The 18,220-nt window shown below is 43.5% G+C and overlaps 1 protein-coding gene across 6 annotated transcripts in view; it reads right to left on the reverse strand.

Annotated features, from left to right (window-relative positions):
• The window catches only part of fgd4a (FYVE, RhoGEF and PH domain containing 4a), a 56,522-nt gene that overhangs the window by 9,357 nt on the left and 28,945 nt on the right, over positions 1-18,220 (reverse strand). For 3 of the 6 annotated variants that reach the window (XM_084365330.1, XM_084365333.1, XM_084365332.1), the window contains exons 2-5: positions 14,621-14,704; positions 4,903-5,055; positions 3,109-3,310; positions 344-749 (exon numbers count right to left, since the gene is read on the reverse strand). In XM_084365330.1, coding sequence (XP_084221456.1) covers positions 344-749; positions 3,109-3,310; positions 4,903-5,055; positions 14,621-14,704 — 845 coding nt within the window. Of the gene's footprint in view, positions 1-343; positions 750-2,567; positions 2,772-3,108; positions 3,311-4,902; positions 5,056-14,620; positions 14,705-18,220 lie in introns of those variants that run through there. The other 3 variants (XM_084365331.1, XM_084365335.1, XM_084365334.1) reach the window with 3 other exon arrangements.

An 18,220-nucleotide genomic window follows, 5' to 3' on the forward strand; every position in this document is an offset into this window, starting at 1 on the left:
TCAACCTGAGATATTTATAATCTGCAGTCACCAGCAGGTTCCCACAGGGGAGTTCACTGAGGCATGAACTCAGCTGCTCGAGCATTGGACATCTGCTCGGCCTTCGCAGATAATAGCCCCTCTGAGACGCACGCACACACTCCTGTAACTCTACCCTTACACTGTTAGAGTAACCCATGGTTGAATTAGTTCACAAGATTTAATTTCACTTAACGCTCAGAACGTAAATCAATGCAGAATGTTGGAGATCTGAGAATATCTGAGATTGCAGAGCAACGGGACGGCTTTAAATATACGACACAAAGGCTGTAAATACACTCTAACAAAGCAGACATGCACGTACCTTCTGGTCTGTGCTCCCTTCTCCGTTCCTGTGCTCACTTTCTGTTCCACTGTCCTCATTCTTAGTGTGGCTTTCTGTACCAGTCCTGTCTGTGTGTGGAGGTGAATGATCATTGCTCTGTTCTGCGCTCCCGTCCCCCATATCTCCATTCACCAGCCCGGCGGTCTCTATCCTCACGCTTTCACTGTTCCTCTCCGCCTTCTCCTTGTCCTGCTCCATCTGCGCTACCACCCCGTTAGACGCCGGCTCCTGAGCATCCTGCGGCGCAGCCGGTACGGAGGAGTCGTTCTCCTGAGTCCCCCCGGTCTCGCTCTGCTTCTGGTGGGCGCGGTGAGCCGGGCTGCAGTTGTTTGACTTGCTGATCTGTTTCAGCGGCGAGCCGTCTCTCTTGCTCTCTGTGTTGCTGCTGGTGGAACGGAGGAAAAGGCAAAAGGAGGAAGTCGGTCAGTACGGCAAGAGCGCAGAGAGACAAGATAGATTGCAGGAGTCTCTTCGGCACGTTGATCAGAGAGTGTGAGACCCGACGGTAAGCAGAGAGCTTCTGCACGTGAGTGTGAGAGTTAAAAATAAAACTGTGGAGATGCAAAAACTTCTTTCTGTCTTATGAGGCTGCTGAGAGCTGGTGTAGTGCAGAGGAAGTGTGTGTGTGTGTGTGTGTGTGTGTGTGTGAGTGTGTGTGTGTGTGTGAGTGTGTGTGCGTGGATGAGCAGAGGAGGAATGGAAGTACAGTAATGAGCAGGACAGGAGGAGGGGGAGAGGTACAACACTACTCCCCAGAGACAGACCCTGTCCTACTTCCAAGGAGAACCCACATTATATATTGTGCTGTAATGTCTCTTCCATTCTTTGCTTGAGCATGAATGAAATGGAAAAAACAGTTTGAACAAGACGTTTTGATATACAGCGGAGGAATGGAGGCTAGATTAACACACACAGACACACACACATGGATGTACAATGTCACCATTCATCTGCTCCACATCCTGTGCCGGCAGTCGGTCCAGCTGTTTCCCTGTAAATTACCCTCCAGTCTCGCAGCAAGCAGAAACCTCCAGTAGCTACTGTATCTTAGCTCGGCTTGCTGATCCCAACTCGGTCGTAAAACCGGCCACAAAAAATACTTCCAGGAGTCAAAGCATCGCCATTTCTAGCAGCAAAGAACCAAGATGACCTACACAAAAATGAAAACCCACGAAAAAACCCATCGGCCACGCAGGTGTTTTTTAGCTTTAGTTGTTCGCTGTTGCAACGACTGTCACTGTCCGATTGAAACAGGAAGTATGTATAAATAGAGGAACAACAACAGGCTGGTGAAACACTCTACGGATGAATCACTTCTGGGCTGTCGGCCACCTGAGATGCTTGTATTTCAGACAATACCGTCGAACCCCCTCAGAGCAAGGCTGAATAACACCCTGATTGGCAGACATTGTTTCATATTACTATATAAGAAAAAACACAAACGCACTGTTCACCTCGCAGTGTGTAGGAAGGTGCACGTAGCAGTTCCTCTTTGCATATAAATAACACACCAAGTGTAGCAGTGCATGACAGTGTTTTAAAGTGAGCAGAACGAGACAAGAATTAAGAGCAGCTCCACTTGCCATGTGGCAGTCCTCTAAGGTGCCTTCAGTGCCATGTGAACCAGATTAGTATATTAGTAGGCTAATTCTGTTTCTCGGAAGCTGCGGGCCTTTCTCTTTTTTTCTGTACCGAGGCCACTGGAGGGCTAATCCCCCACAGCCCCCGCAGAGTCTGAATGAGAAAGATACACCCGTTTGCTCTGATTAACCTCGCTTCGACACGAGGACATGTGATGAAAGGGTGCGGGATCCCGCTTGGAGTTTCCAATTCTGTTTCCAGAGATCCAAAATACAAGGCTACAGACTGATGATACTGAGGGAAATCTAAGCAGGCACGCCACTGCTTGCATTTTTTTCGGGCTCTACTGTATGAGCAGTTGTCCGGCGGGGACAAGGGCACCATTGTTGTGCCTTTCCACCACTTTCAACGGGCCTCCCTCGCACAGACAAGGCTGCAGCAATCAAAACTTACATGACTTGGAATATAAGATAAAAAAAAGGGAGAAACACTTGGAAGCCTGCATTAGATTCAGTAGATTCTGCTGGGAAGAGTTTGCGTAGAAGCCGACAGAATACTTACATCACCACTACGAGCCTCGCGATCAAAGCAGACACATTAAAGATAGTGCGAGAGATCTTACCTCGTTCTCCTGGGTTTCATCTCCCAGCACTGTCCCACGACTGAATGAGGAGCGGTGTTTCCCCCTTGCTTGTGTAAATCTCCTTTCATCCCCTTTGCTAACGCTTGGCTTGTCGAGCACGGGCTAATCTCGGCTTGTTCTGTCTACAGCCCTCGTCTGTGCTACTATCAATGAGTCAGGCTGGAGACTTTGATCGAGAGCACTTCTGCTTTTAATCCTTGAAATAACCGGCATAGGAAACGTTAGGAAAGACAGAAAAGTTTTCCGCCACTGTGGGTTGCAACAGCCTGAATGAGGTCGTTTTGTTACAAAAGCTATTAAGTGACGTAGTTCGCAGCTATTCAGCCATCTGTCATGATGAACCCTGCCATGCTGGACGCAGCCAAACTTCAATATTGAAGAGCCACTTTCACTGAATAACGCTGCACCACGGGTCGAAAGGAACGAGCAATTCCTCACAAAAAACCCACAAATCAACTTTTTCAAAGCATACTGTCCTGATCTCTCACACACACAACACCAGGGAGTAAAGTGCGCCTACCTGTTCTCCTCAAAGCGGCTGATGAGGTGTGACACTTTGGAGTTTTTCTCCCGGTTCACAGCCCCTCTTCCTCTGCTCCCTCCTCCTCCTCCTCCTCCTCCTCCGTCCTCCATGCCCGGTCTAAGCGATGGTTTCTGGAAGCGGCCCAGCGGGAACGGTAGCTCCGTCACCGGGCTCTGGAGATGTGCTGGCTTTGGTGGCACTGGAGAGAAGACAGAGGAGCAGTTAGTGATTATCTTGGACGCTGGTTGATGCAGATGATTGCTTTGATTTCACTCATCAGGGGATATGTTACTACAATGTGGGGTTGGACCTGAAGGGGGCGGTATAAGCTATCTCAAATGACCAGCACACAGGACACTGAGCTGTTAACGTCCTTAATGTGACAAACAAGTTACCCAGCTCAGCACAGAGTAATCAATCAGTTTCACTTGACTCACAAGTCATGTGTTAGGACTTGAAGCTCCAGGATGATTATTAGCAGCGGAAAGAATGGAGCTCTGTCCCTTGTCTTATCTGTGTACAATGATTTACACAGCGCAAATAAAAAGAGGAACGAGGCACAGGGTCCACTGATCCCAGGACATCTTATGTAACTCTATTCCTGTTTTCACTCTCCCTGAGGTGGACTGAGAACGTTTGGACCCATAACGTAATTAGCAGTGGTGGAAAGAGTGCTGAAAAAGTACCGGTACAGTTACAGCACTTAACTATTACTCAACTACAAGTAAAACCACTGATATTCTTCTCAAACACTACTCAGAGAATAAGTTACTTTTTAACCATTGGGGTTTTATACATTATTAATAGCAGGCATTCAATCAGAAGGGTTTCTCTTTCTCCAAATCTTCAGTCTGAATTACTGCCAGCTCCTGCTCTGTTCTGCTCAGTGGTCGTGGTCTCCTCTCCAAACCTGGAGTTTTGGTTTTTTGGCTGTATGCCAGGGTTTTCATTGGGCCCTTAGTGATCAGATAGCTCTGTTGGCTACAAGAATGCACATAAATGCTTTAGGTACCGATTCAAATTGTACTCGGTACTCATTTATCATTTTAAAAGTAACTGAGTAGATTACATGGTGTGATGCATACTTAAGTATGAGTCAAATTACAGCTTTAGTTACTAGTAACTTTACAAATTAAGATTTTTATATATATAAAATGTATATTTTATTTATACAAAACATATGAAGAGCTTATAAATATGATGTTTTGTTATTAAATAAACCACCCAACAGTATAAACAAGTACAGCTGACATCATCCGCCTGTTCCTCGTATCCTAATTTCTCACTATTTTCAGAATTTTTACAAACCAAGCATTCAAACGATTTAACAGTTCAAAATGAGCTCCGTCTCAACCAACTACACCAGTGAAATCCTGCTTTTATATTTTTGACTGAGTGACAGTAATGTAAAGATATAATATACTATAGTATAACAGTCACAAGAGTTTATTTTTGCATTGAGTACTTTTCATGCTTAAAGTATTATTAAGTTTGCCTGATCATACTTTTACTCAAATAACATTTCCAATACCTTCACCTGTTCCAAAGCATTTTTCACAGCAAAAGATCTAAATACTTCCTCCACCACCGAAATTTATGGGATACATTGTGTCCCTTAAGAACTACAGGGACAATATGAAAGTAGGACAAAGGTCACTCTGAGACAATTAGCATGTGCGTGCCGATACCTTCTCACTGACTCCACACATGAATCATGGACCGATACAATTGTGTCAACTGACCCTCCCACTGCAGTGTTTGGCTGAATTGTTGTGAGTTGTCATTATGTACCTTGTGGTTTAGACAGCGAGGGCGGCCTGTTTCTAGGGCCTGTTCCATTGACGCCTCCCCGGCTCTTGTAAGTCGTCCCACCGCCCGCCCGATTCAGGCACGCCTGCACACTGGGTGGATTGCGGTGCTGGTGCGCCGTGCTACTGCCTAGAGCTGAATGACAGGGAGAGAGAGAACATGAAGACATCTCTATTATTATAAAACAAGTGGAGGACAGGTAGTTAAATCTTCTCAATCCATGCCCATTCCCAAGAATTTTTTGTAAAGGCCTGAAGGATCCCTTCCATACGTCTCAGTGTGCCTCATACACTCTGACACAGTTCCTCCCAAATCTCATCCCTCCTGACATCTATACACAGGGCTTACTGTATATATTAATTTCTGCAAATACGTTTATGATAAACAGCTGCAGGGTAAATATTAGAGAGTGTCAGGCAGTTCAGTTGATTATCCAGCTAATGATCCCGTTGATGATCAGCTCCGGCGAGGCTTTTACTCGACCAGCTGGCCACAGATGGTACAGCGTCAGTGTTTAGATAGAGCAGACAGACTGATTTAATGAAGCGACTGGCAGTGTTTACAGTAGCCTAAATCTGCCTCTCTCTCTGACCTCAGCAGCACACACACACACACACACACACACACATACACACATGCATGTGAAACACGTGTACTTTGACATGCAGCCCAGTAAGGCAAATGCCCATATATGGTACTAAATAGCCGGTAGGTGCACTCATTATTTTACAAGCTATTAGTTTCCATTTAAGGTGGTCACTTAAATGGGTGTTTGTGATTTAACAAGTGGCGCTGATGTATGGGTTGAATGCAGAAATCAATGTAGCCCTGCGCTTGGCTAACCTGCATGGATAAACAGTGTGTGTAGTGCAATAGCCATAGAGGGGACCTTAGAGGATTCAGACTTACAGTTCCGCACTAGACCTTCAGGCGCCTTTTATTAGTATCTGTTCTGTTTTCAGTCAAGAACGTCTAGTACAAAGACAGTAAAGTTTAATCAACCTTTGTTTGGCACTCAGTGATGCTAATATTGAAAGAGACATTTTCCACCCCCTAATGTAAATCATTGATTAGAGGTCTTAATTCATTGATAGACCTGGTTTCATGTCTGAAAATAGTTAAAAGCTTCTGAACTTTAGATGAATACACTATCAAAAAGCTAAAAAAAAAATCTCATCTGCAACTAGAAAGGCAAAGAGCGCATATGTCCACCACGGCCCAACAGTCCCCTTTAATTCAGTCAAGCCGAATCCAATATCAAACTTGACAGTCCTGTATCACTCTTCATTTGAACCACTTAACCATAATTTAAGATCACCACATCTAGGAGCCACATCAAAGCACTCACTCATAGATACCAGCCACCTCAATAGGCGTGTTTTTTTCCCCCATCAAGAGGCATGTTTTATTCTCTGAGAAATTAACGAAAATTTCAAAAAATGCCATGTTAAAGGAAGTGAGATAAAACTTTGTCGATCCCCACCAACACGTAATCGAGTCTACTCTGGGCTGAGACCCATCCTCCATCCATGTTTCGTGGAAATCTGCTCAGTAGTTTTTGTGTAATCCTGCTTACAAACCAACCAACCAACAAACGGGCATGAGTGAAAACATAACCTCATTTGCGGAGGTACCTATTTTAATTATTGAGTCACTGTTAAAACTATTTTTGATGCTAACGTCAGCTAATTAGCACTAATTGTATACATTACGGCAGACACCCACCTTGTGCTGCTTTTCTTTGTCTTTCGTTTGAGAAAATTGAGTTTTGGGGGTTTTCGACTGTTAGATTTGAAGAAACTTGGGTTTTAGGAAACTGTAACAAGCGGGCCTATTTTTCCCTGTTTTCTTACATTTTACAGGCCAAACAATCAGCAATCTAATCAAGTAAAATAAACGTAAGATTAACTGATAATGAAAATATGTCAGCTGCAGCCCTAAATACGGTCCCAATTACAGTATATCTGAAAACCGGTACACTGTTGCAACCCTGGCTCTAAATTATATGAACGACTGATACTTGAGTGAAAAACACACTATATGGTGTACCCTTCCAGATGCAGTTTATAGTTACTGCTTGGGGCCCCTTGTTTATTTTCCCTTACAGTGATCTTTATCTTACCAATCCTGAAACAGAAAGGGAAAACAACAACCACAGAATCATATAGTCACAGTTCCTATTTTTACAGCCTGACCGTAATTAAAGACAACAGCTCTAGCAACCGTCTGACTGGAAACAGTCCCACGCTGCGTTTGGGAGAGCAGACTTTCTAAACACGGCCCCAATTTCTCTTGATTACGTGCTTGGCTTCCCCTCGTGGCCACATTAAGAGATCATAAGAAAACTTCATGCGCCATATTATGCATGTATGGCTAAAAATGAAGATTGTACTGCACATATGGCATTTATCTGGGATGATTGCAGGGGGTCCACTCTCCACAGCCTGGCTTCCCCTCTGAGGGTTGTTATTAACTGTGTCAAACACCAGTCCTTCAGCTTTAAATCACCTCTGCTTTCACTTGAGCCTGAGAAAGTCGTGCAGGTATTTTAAGTGTTACTGCCTCAGATAAGAAAAGAGAGATGTAAACAGAGGTATGAGTAGATGTGTCCGGAAATGCAAATGTATTTGCCATTGGATCTGCGAACCAATTCTTTTGTAAACTGCGCAGAAAATGATTTTCGGTTAAGATGGTATCAAGTATCTTGAAGCTCTTCTATGAAACATATTAGGGAAACAGTCAGTTTCTTCAGTAAAAATAGGACAAACTCTACTTCCTTTCTCAGAACTGGAGTGCTACAGGAGCTACTGCTCCTGGTAACACACTCATTCTGGCATCTTCTCATTATAGCTGGCTTGGCACAAGTGACAGACCGCCTTGTACAGTAAATTAGAAGCAGCCAGCCACCACCCTGCAGAAACACTTTGATTATCCCCCTCCGTCTGTGTAGCAGAGAAGGAACCCTGCTGTCTGGGTGTGAGACGATACAAACAGAAGAGGAACTTCAGCTGGACTTAACTGATGATACGATATGCTTCTGATCTACATACTGTAAGTTTAACAAAGAAACCGAAACCCTGTTGGAGCACAGTTGCAATCCAGGAAGTGTGAGTTCACACGTCAAACTGAGACTTAACCTTTGCCTCGGTCCTTATTGAAGGATGGTGAGACATGCTGCCATGGCAACCAGCCGGTTACCTTCAGATCATTTATTTCACAACTGAGTGGACTGAGCCTGAAGGCATCTGCTTCTATCTCAATAAATCCAAAACTGCACAGCGAGTGCAAGAAAATGAGAAAGGCTCGCATAAAGGTCAGGTGTCAGTGGAAGTGCAGATGAGGAAGAACAACCTGTGCTGGCTCGCAAGGTGCTCTGCATCTTTTGATTTTATTATAAATATCCTCCACACTTATCTGAAAACATGAACAGCATCTTCCCTCAGTGAGACGGAGCTATATGTCAACTCTCTGGAAACACTAAACCAGATCCACCATGTTTCAAAGAGAATCAGTAAGGAGAATTCACTTTAAACATTTACCTGAGCTCAGCGGGTTGTGTGCATGTGTGTGTGTGTGTGTGTGTGTGTGTGGTCAATGTTGCCGTAGTACTACAGCATGAAAGGTATCACCCCCCCACTCCCCTCCAGCTCTGCCACAGAGCAGTAGGGGAATGAGTTCACTGCAAGCCAGCAAAGGAGGCTGAAGGAATGTATCACTCCGGCACAAATATCTTTCTCTGCAACAAAAAAACAAACCGTGTCCGAAAATAGGGAATCATCCCAACTTGTGCCCAAAATAGTTTGGCTCCAGGGATGGCAAGGTCGGTTACTTTGTTGGTCACACACTATTTGGTGATTCTCCACAACATGTTGTACACTTTTCTACAGTTATGGTCCCTAAAAAAGCAATCCTAATGACTTTTGAACTGAAGTTCCCACACAAGCTGTATGGTTAACTCTTATTTCAGTCTGATTAAGAAAGCACATTAAAGTAACTGGACAAAAGCAACAAAAGCACAGTTTCTTTCCACGAATAATAAATATTGGCACCCCAATACCTGCCGGACTATGTATGGTACTCTCTTGCAGGACAAGGCTACCTTTAACAATCCAAACAGTCATGCCAGAGGTTTTATTCTGACATTCTCCCAGTGACAATACAGTCACAGCAGTCATATTTACCATCTAACATTTGCTAATTAGCACTAGCACAAAGCTTTTCAGTACAGTTTTTCACCTGTATAAAAGTAAAATTTTGATGGGGATGGAATTTACAAATCTCCATTAATCTCCGTAATGTGACAGAGAAATGTATGGACATTTCACATGAAGGCACTCGTCAACCTGCTGGTGGTGCTAGAGGAAAAGTCAGGGGCTCACCGAATTCATTGGGATCTGGGCAGTGTTGTTAAAAAGTACCCAGTGGTCATACTTGATTAAAAGTAAAGATAATGTGCGAAACTGTAACTTGGGTAAAAGTGGAAGGCACCCATAACAATAGTACTTGAGTGAAAGTGCGAGTATTCAGTGTTTTATCTGAAGTATTTAAAAATGCGCTACTTTCGTTCTGATGCAGCAGGCAATCTGAAAGTAACAAGTAGCTTAAATTTAGCTTTAGCTTAAATAAAAAGCTCAACTTTGCCTCCAAAATGTAGTGCAGTGGAAGTATAAAGGAAATAAAAAAATACTCAAGTAAAGAACAAGTACCTCAAAACTGAGTAACTGTACTTTGTAGCAATTGTAGTAATTGTACATCCTGTCACTGGATGTAGGGACATTGAATTTCTTCACAAAAATGTATGGCAATCCATTTTACACTGTAGATATTTCAATCTTGAACAGTCTTGGTGGACCCACAGACCAACACTGTCATCCCTGGAGCCTTGCTGCGAGCATGGTTCAAAACAAACTTGCTGACCTGTTCAACAATGCACTTCAACACAACATGAGACGAACGTCTGCAGTGAAGTCTGAGAAACTTCCTTGTCACAAACAAACTCCTGCCTTTGCAGACAGGCAGGTCTGTGTCAGTCGGTTAATCTCCACTCAGCCTCTCAGTCAAACACCATTAAGTCAAGTGAACGTACAAGACATTTCTACCTCATGCTCGTGAGATCAACACTTCCCCTTGAAGCGTTGTCATCTGACAGTAGGCCTGCCTGACCTGTCTTTTTACGTGTCCCTCCTTCCAAAACCCCCGCTGGCTAAATGTGTGCCGATACTGTGTTAGGTCTCCAGGTGAACAAAACAAACGGCACACCTGTGCAATGGTGGCGCAGTGTGTCCCCACCCTGCCAGACACCGCTTGAACCTAAAGCTTTGTCTTCTCTCGGCTTTGCCTCGTGGCCCCACGGGCACCACATTCATTTCACACGGAATGTCTGAGAGGACTTATCACAAATTCTGCTTCTTCTTTTTAAATGGGTTGGCATATTAAAAAAGGTCTGGGCGGCTTCTACGCTGCTACAGCAATGTCAGGAAAAACAAGAGAAGATTAACAGGAGAAATTTGAGTTAGCTGAAGAATATCAGAAATCCTTCACGTACACGGTCTTCAGCAAATGATACATTATGGTAGGCGCACATTACGGAGTGTAGTGATGTGAGCACGTTTGCATATGAAGTGATTTATTAAGTGAAAGGCTCAGCCAGCTGTGGAGTGCAAACATTGCAACATTCTCATAAATCGACAGACAACCACAGCAGGTCAGCCTGATAGCATACAAGCCTGTTCTATTACCAAGGTGTGATTGCGTGTTCTGCTGTAAATAACCTCGAATCAAACATAAAAAAATAAAAAACAGATCTAACAAGAAGTGGAAGAAGAGAAGCTCACACTCAGGCAAGGCAATCTGAGAGGAATCAAACAGAGAGAGAAGAAATAAATCCCTGTGGATGAACTCACCCTGCGCTAGAAACCGAGAGGAAAACTGTGTATCCTCCTCAGTGAGGGACCACGCTGTGTGTGTGAGAGTGTGTGTGTCCCAGAAGAGCACGACTAAGTTTAGGTTACATGCGATTCTTCCCAGGCAGCGCTGCCGCTGAGTGACTCAGCTCAGAGAAGAGAGTAGAGCAAGACGAGACTCCTCCTTCGCTCTCGCTCACACACCCCCTATTAAAGTGGCTTTTAAGTACAGGGGCACACACACACACATATCCAGTGGTTCACAACACACAACTCTGCACATTTAGACTTTATAAGATACAAACAGCACTATTGAGAGACCGGCAACACATTCCTGCATTGTAGAAAGTAACAGTAATAAATCAATCAGGGAGTATGAAGCTGTGCGGTACGTGCATGATTTAAGTGCTCTCCAGCTTCCTCTCACCTGTTAGATCTCATCCGTTTTAATCAGATCATAAAAGGATCAAACAATGCCGAGAGAGTCGCTGGGAAAAAAGTAGAAGAGGACTGACCCGCTTGTGCAACAGCCGATGCACTTCTCATTCCGTCTACGCCTGCCATCAGTCAGTCAGTCTGATCAATGATTAACAATCAGCACAGTAAAGCAGCCCGGAGCGCCACACACCACTTCTCTCATCTGCTTGCCGCAATGTAAATGAAGCCCAGAGCCTCTAATCTATTATTTCAAACCACCATCCCATCAACTTCATCTCCTCAGGCACAGTTCTCGTGCAAATATGTAAGATGCAGGAACAGGATGGGCGAGTTAAAACAGTCGACAAACTGAGCGAAAAGTGAACAAACGTGGTAAAAGCCACCGACTTCATATGAGTTTAAGGGAGCACTATGTCGTTTGGGAAAGGAATTTCAATCAGAGGAGAGAGATCTTCATTGACGCCTAACTAAATAAACAATCCCTCTTCGTTTTAATGATTGAATAAACTGCTTTAAAGGATGACACAAATTCATGCTGTTTTACTTCAAACCCTTCAAACAGTGCTCTGGGACCTTATTTTCCTCTGAGAACAGCTTGTTTATTCAGTTATGGAGAAAATAAATATTTCTGAGTTTGTATAATTACCTCATTAATATTGTAAATATTAAAAGAATATGAATTGCGTCTCCAAAACTACATAGTGCCCCTTTAAATCTGCAGCGTACATGAAATTGAAACAAAGATCCCAGGAACTCGCTACTTATTATGAACAAGATGTACCTTTTGCAGAAGTCGGGACAGGGAACTGCGAGTCGAGCGCCTCCATGTTCTGTATGTATCCTCTGTGCAGAGCTTTAGAGTGATTGCTGACCTACAGTGTTACATTTCAACTTTAGGCCACATCACATGGTGACAAAAGAAGAAAACACAGGAAGCCTCAGTTTAACCTTAGTTTCAATCATGCTTGTTCTTGTGATGTATGTGAAACTGTGATAGGTATGTGTGTGTGTGAGTGAATTTTGAATATGAATATTCACACTCACACAGCGTCATGCCCACCGACATGCCTCGTGCGTCAGCAGAGCATGAATGACAGGAATTACTCTCCCAGTATACCTGTTGGCCAGTAGCAATTCCTTCTACATTACCTTGGCAGCACTGCTGTAGTTTACAGTATAAACACATTCTTTACATTTCACATAAATGATGCAAAATCTATGTTTGAAGGGATAAAGAAAAATCTTGCACGGTGATAAAGCCCTGAAGTGTGCAACGGTGACCAAAACTGCACTCTCATGCTCGCGTCTCTGTGTCGCAACGATTATTTGCTGCCAGTAAACACTTGATGCAGCCAACATCTGCAGCATGATTGTTGGCAGGGTCTCAGTGGAGTCTCTACAGACGGGACTGACTGGCACCCAACCTCGCCCCTCCGCAAAACTGCATTCAAACACTTCCATTCACTGACTATTATGCAGGAAATACAGGAAATGTTTTTCCAGGCACCTGGGTACTTTATGAAGCCACATTTTACATGCTGCTAATCCGATTTTCAGATTTATGCCCTCAATTTTGATGCTGAATCCTGTGGTGTTTTTGTGACAAAGCGTTTGGACTGATTGATGAAAGGACAGGTTCTCTGGTGAATTATCCAACCCTTTATGTGCAGGATTGGCTTATTTAGGATAATTTATCTTCGTGGATTCATCTGTTTAATCCACATTTTCTTTTCATCCGTCCATTCTGCTGCAACAGAAACACTTCTCCTATCTGAATTCTTCATCTTGTGTGTGCACACGGATGTCAAAAAGCGTACACAGCAAAAGAGGCCAGGTTTCACTCGAACTCTGCCGTTCTCACACCTCAATCTAATTCTTATCAAGTGTAAAAAATGTGGTTACTGCCAAAAGATGAGAAATCCAAATTACTTAGGTGCAGGTTTTATATTTTCATGTTTCAATTGTATGTTTTATTCCCTCATGATGTGGATTTTGTGGACACACACACAAAACCCTATTTTAAACCATTCCTGGTGCCCTACATCAGTCAATGAGATTAGAGAGAGTGTAGTTACAGTACACGTCTGGCTCTGCTCTGGTACACGAGGCGTTCATTGTGCGCATCATGCTGGCACAGTGTGTGTGTGTCTGTGTGTGTGTGACAGACAGGGTGACAGATAACCAGCAGGAATGGAGGATTAGCTGTTTCTGTTCAACTACCCAGACTTTCTTCAGATTAACTCTGCCTCATCTCCTAATCCAAGGGCCACTGTGAGATTAGAACCCCAGTCGACCCGGAAACAGGAGGCGGGACGGGGGGACAAAAGTGGCAGAGGGTTGTGGTGAAAAAGAGGAGCAAACGTGGGGAGGTGAAAGAGATGGGGGTAAATGGGAACAGTGGTATCTATTTCGCAAGTCAGAGATAATGTGTTAAAGGCAAGAGGTGAGAAAAAAGTTTTATCAGTGCTGAGGAAAGATAGGATGAAACAGACAGGAAGGAAGGAAGAGTGAGGGCACGAGGTAAACAGACAAGCGCAGAGAAGACAGACAGATGAAAAGCGAGATGGAAGAGGGGTGAAAGGATGGAGCATGGAGGGATTTATGAGCGGGAGCGAGACGCTGCACATGAAGAGGAGAGAAAATGAGAAAAGGTGAAAAATAGGGAGACACTAGGGGCCGGAGGAAAGCACCCATTCATCACACTGATACACACACACACACGCTCACACACAAGTTTGATATAAAAATAGAGCAGAGACCAGCAGCTTTCTTCACACCCCTGCATAGCTGTGAGCTGCAGGGAGGAGTGCTCATACTCACCCTCCACAGTGCCGTACTGCAACCCCTCTCTGCATCTCAACCTCATCTTAAAGTTTACTTAACCAAGGCCAATTAACTTAGAAGAAGCAAAAGATTTCGCTAAGTTTGGTCAGGCTTACAGAGGACTGAAGGGCTCCAAACTCTCACCGTGACATTGATTTTGTATGCAAATACGTGCAGCCCTCCTGCTGTGAATCAGCGTTGGTGACTGACAAGCACCAAAGCTTTGCATCTTAATTCGGCTTGTGGCGCGGTATACCTCCCACACATCACAAGATGAGGATCCAGAAGAGGCATTAAAAAAAAAAAAGGGCTGCGTCAAAACCCCAGCGCAAACACAGACAGGCACGAAACCACAGGAAATGAACAAGCTCCTCACATCTTAGCACAAGTAAAGCTGTGAGATAGTTATGCCCTTATTAATTGACCGCCGAGAGCGTCTCTCTGTGCCACGACAAGAAAAATCTGCATTTAAAGGAAAGAGATCAAAAAAGCAGAAAGAAGGAGGCTGTAAGGTGAGTGAAAGTGTTGCAGCCTACCTCTGGAGTGTTCGATCTTCACCGCCACGCAGGCCTCCTCATCAGCGTTCTTAGACTGGAAACAGACAGCTTTTTCTTTCCTCTCTGCAACAACAAAACGCAAGATTCACTTTAAATAGAAATACGAGCAAGCTAGGGAGCAGGATGATATTTTTGATACTCGACCCGCATCTGAGGCAGGAGCTTCAAGCTGTTTCAGGCAACCCCATGTTTTATTTAAGAAGAGCAGATGAAAATGAGGAATGGTGGAATATGAGGCAGGAGGGAGCGTATCGTACTAGTTTATACCTTCCACAGGCTGTATGAGCTAAACAGCAGCTGAGTCAACAAGCTGGACATGCACGGTGGTGGAGATATTCAAATAGCTGCTTCTGGTAGCTGCATTTATCAAGATCAGGAGTCGACTTATGTTTGTTTTGAAAATGAAAAGGAATATACCGCCCCTTGGAGATAGAAACCCTAATTAGTCTGTCTGTGATATGTAGGGCATCGTCTGTGGGGAGAGCTAACACTCTTTCAACACAGCCGTTTAATATGCACATAAAAGATTAAAGAGAAAATAGCAACGGTCGTAAAAACAATGATGGGCTCACATGAGAATAAGCGAGTCCCCTCCAAACACACACACACACACACACATACACATACACACACGCACACACACACACATACAGAGAAAGTGATGCTCTGTCTGATCTACTATGAGGCATCAAAGCTCCTGGATTATCAATGTAGCCGCTGACAGGCAGCAACAGGTGCGAGTGACACGTAGAAAAAGATAACAGCTGTACAACATGACAAATTAAAGTTGGCTTTATTCAACTTTTCTTCACTCAATGCGCTGGCAAGGCAATGACACCAACCAATCACAACAGTGAAAAATCTGTGTTATTGTCTTTAATCCCTTTTTAATTTTTCATGTTTTGTAGAATATGATTCAAGTATCTGATTATATAGTTTTGTATGATGTATTTAGAGTTATTATTTAAAATATGTTAAATTCCAATGAATATTACTGTTAGAAATGGACTGTTATCTTACTTTTCGTCATGCTAGTGGCAGTCGGTCCACCAATTCGGTCCAAACTGAAATATCAAATTCATTCCTGACTGTCTGGGTACAAATGTTATTGAAGATGTTGGTCAGGTCAGAGCTGTCACTCATCCAGTGGATCAACATCTACTGGATGCACTGACACATTTTGCAAAGGCATTCATGCACCCAGATTATAAATCCTAATGACTTTGATTTTCTTCTAGCAGCAGCATGATGCTGATACTCATTGTTCAGAGTGAAATATCTCCACAATCATTTGACAGATTCTCATTAAATCTGGTACAGACATCCATGTCTCCCTCAATGAAATCGTCGTTATCTAGCTCCATCATCAGGTCAAAATTATAACATGTCCATTACATTGGTCTACAACCAAGTGTCCGCCAAAGAAATGACAGTGCCATAGCCTCAGCCTCAAATCATTTTTACTTTCATCTTTAATCCTTAAAAAGATCTTTTAGATCTTTTAGATCTCCTAAAAGATCCTTAAAAGTATCTTTTAGCTGTAAAATATTTAACACACATCTTTATCACAGAATGTGTGTACTGTATGTGTGTACTAAAAGAATATCAAAGTATCGACATCGGCCTAAAAAAATCATCGTAGAATTAGTTATTCTTTGATGTTTTCACAAATCATAAAGAACATAAAGAAGCAATGCATCAAAAATCACAAAAAGTATAAAAAAGAAAGCATGACAGGTTAATACTATGAGCCTACTTACACACATTTTGCCATGTCAATGTTAATACATCACCTGTCATTATTTCCCAGAATGCACCAAACTATAATTTGCAAGTGTTTAGTATCAGTCAGGATATATCAACAGAGGAGCGGTGGACTGAGACCGACATAATGGAGTGTGGCTAATGTCACGTAAAAGAAAAGTGGACAAACTCAGTGTGGGGCCGTGCACGCAGTCAAGAGGATGTACACATGACTGTGTCTGTGTGTGTTTGAGCGCGTGCATGTGTGTGAAGGGGGGGTATAATATCCTGGCTCAGGGATTAAAGGAGGGCTTTCTCCACCCACCATCTGGACTCCTCATGACAGGCCTGCCTGCTGTTCTCTCTCTCCCTCTATCACACACACATATATCAACTTTACAGTTTATATGCGTGTGTGTGTGTGTGTGTGCGCAGTACTTTAGGTGAACCCCAATCTGTTATATAAGTTCTATATTCAGAATATAACAGACATAAGCAGCTTATCAAAAGCATGACGCAAATATCAGACACTTCTCTATAGACACATCCCACCCACTCAACTGTGACCCCCACCCTCCAGCAGACTCTCAGACATGTGACCAGAGTCATCATACGCCTATTGTTTCCTCAAGTGGGGGGATGTGTTTCTATGTCAGCACTGAAAACATACGAACACAAAGAAAAGAAAATGTTGCACACTCTGCCAGAACATAAGTGACAACATCCAAGAAGGATACAAAGGTTGAACGAATGACCGCTCTGAGTCATGGGTGTGGGGGAAACCTACTTCAGGGGTGATGTATGATGGGAAGCGTTTACTGGTCCAGCTACTGGACTGACCTAAAACTTCCTCTTCCTATCGCTCGACTTCCTGTTTTTCTTATTCTATAATCTGGCCACTGTGATCCGAGCACGAAAGGGAATCTGTGAGAATGAACTTGCACATTAACACGCACAGTGGACACAAACCCATCCCCACCGTTCATGATGAGGCCTGAATACGTAGCATACGTCGTCAAAGAAGCGATTCTTTTTGTCCAAACAAAATGACCGATCCTGTGAGAGAAATTGAGGAAGTTCAAACTGGGCAATTTTATTCATTTACTGTCACAGCAAAAGGTGAAAGTGAATCTCAAGTAACTTCTGCCATGGTCTCCATCATCTGCCTCCTGCATGGTGTTGGGCTTCAGCTTCCTCTTATCAGCGGCATGAATTAAACACACATCAAGACAGGTGGCAAACTGCAGCACATCCTCCTGTGATGGCAGTCGAGAGAAAAATAAAAATCTAATTTAGCAGTTACGTTCACAGCAATCCAATCAGTGCTCTGAATAAACGCTTTAGCTTCTCCTGAAACGACCGAAGTATCACATAAGAAAGCTGTAGTGCCTCCATCATCATTCTAATAGCACTATAAACTGGTTGTTTGTTTTATTTACACAAAGCTGTAAAGATGGAGGCTGATCAAATGCAAAGCGGTGACTTCTCCGACAAAGGACAGTTAATGAGCTGTGATATTAAATCTTCAGACTGTGTGTGTGCATGTGTGTGTATGTAAAAATGGTGTGAACCAAGCTATCATCACTGTTGACAGCAGCTCTGTCTCTGTTTACATTCACCTGCTCTGTAGCAACACAGAGACAGACGCTTACGGTGCCGAACACAAAATGAGTTATGGCCCCAGTCTGACCTTCAGTCAACACACAAAATGAAATCCCGGTCTCTTCACTGCACACGTTCGCCGCCTTGTATTTCACATCAGAAAATGTGGAGTTGGACCATTTAACATGCTATAGGTTACGGATGCCAAGCAGAGCAGAAATAAGATATTACTCA

This window comes from Pagrus pagrus, assembly GCF_965226575.1.
Source record: "Pagrus pagrus genome assembly, chromosome: 10".
NCBI lineage: Eukaryota > Metazoa > Chordata > Actinopteri > Spariformes > Sparidae > Pagrus > Pagrus pagrus.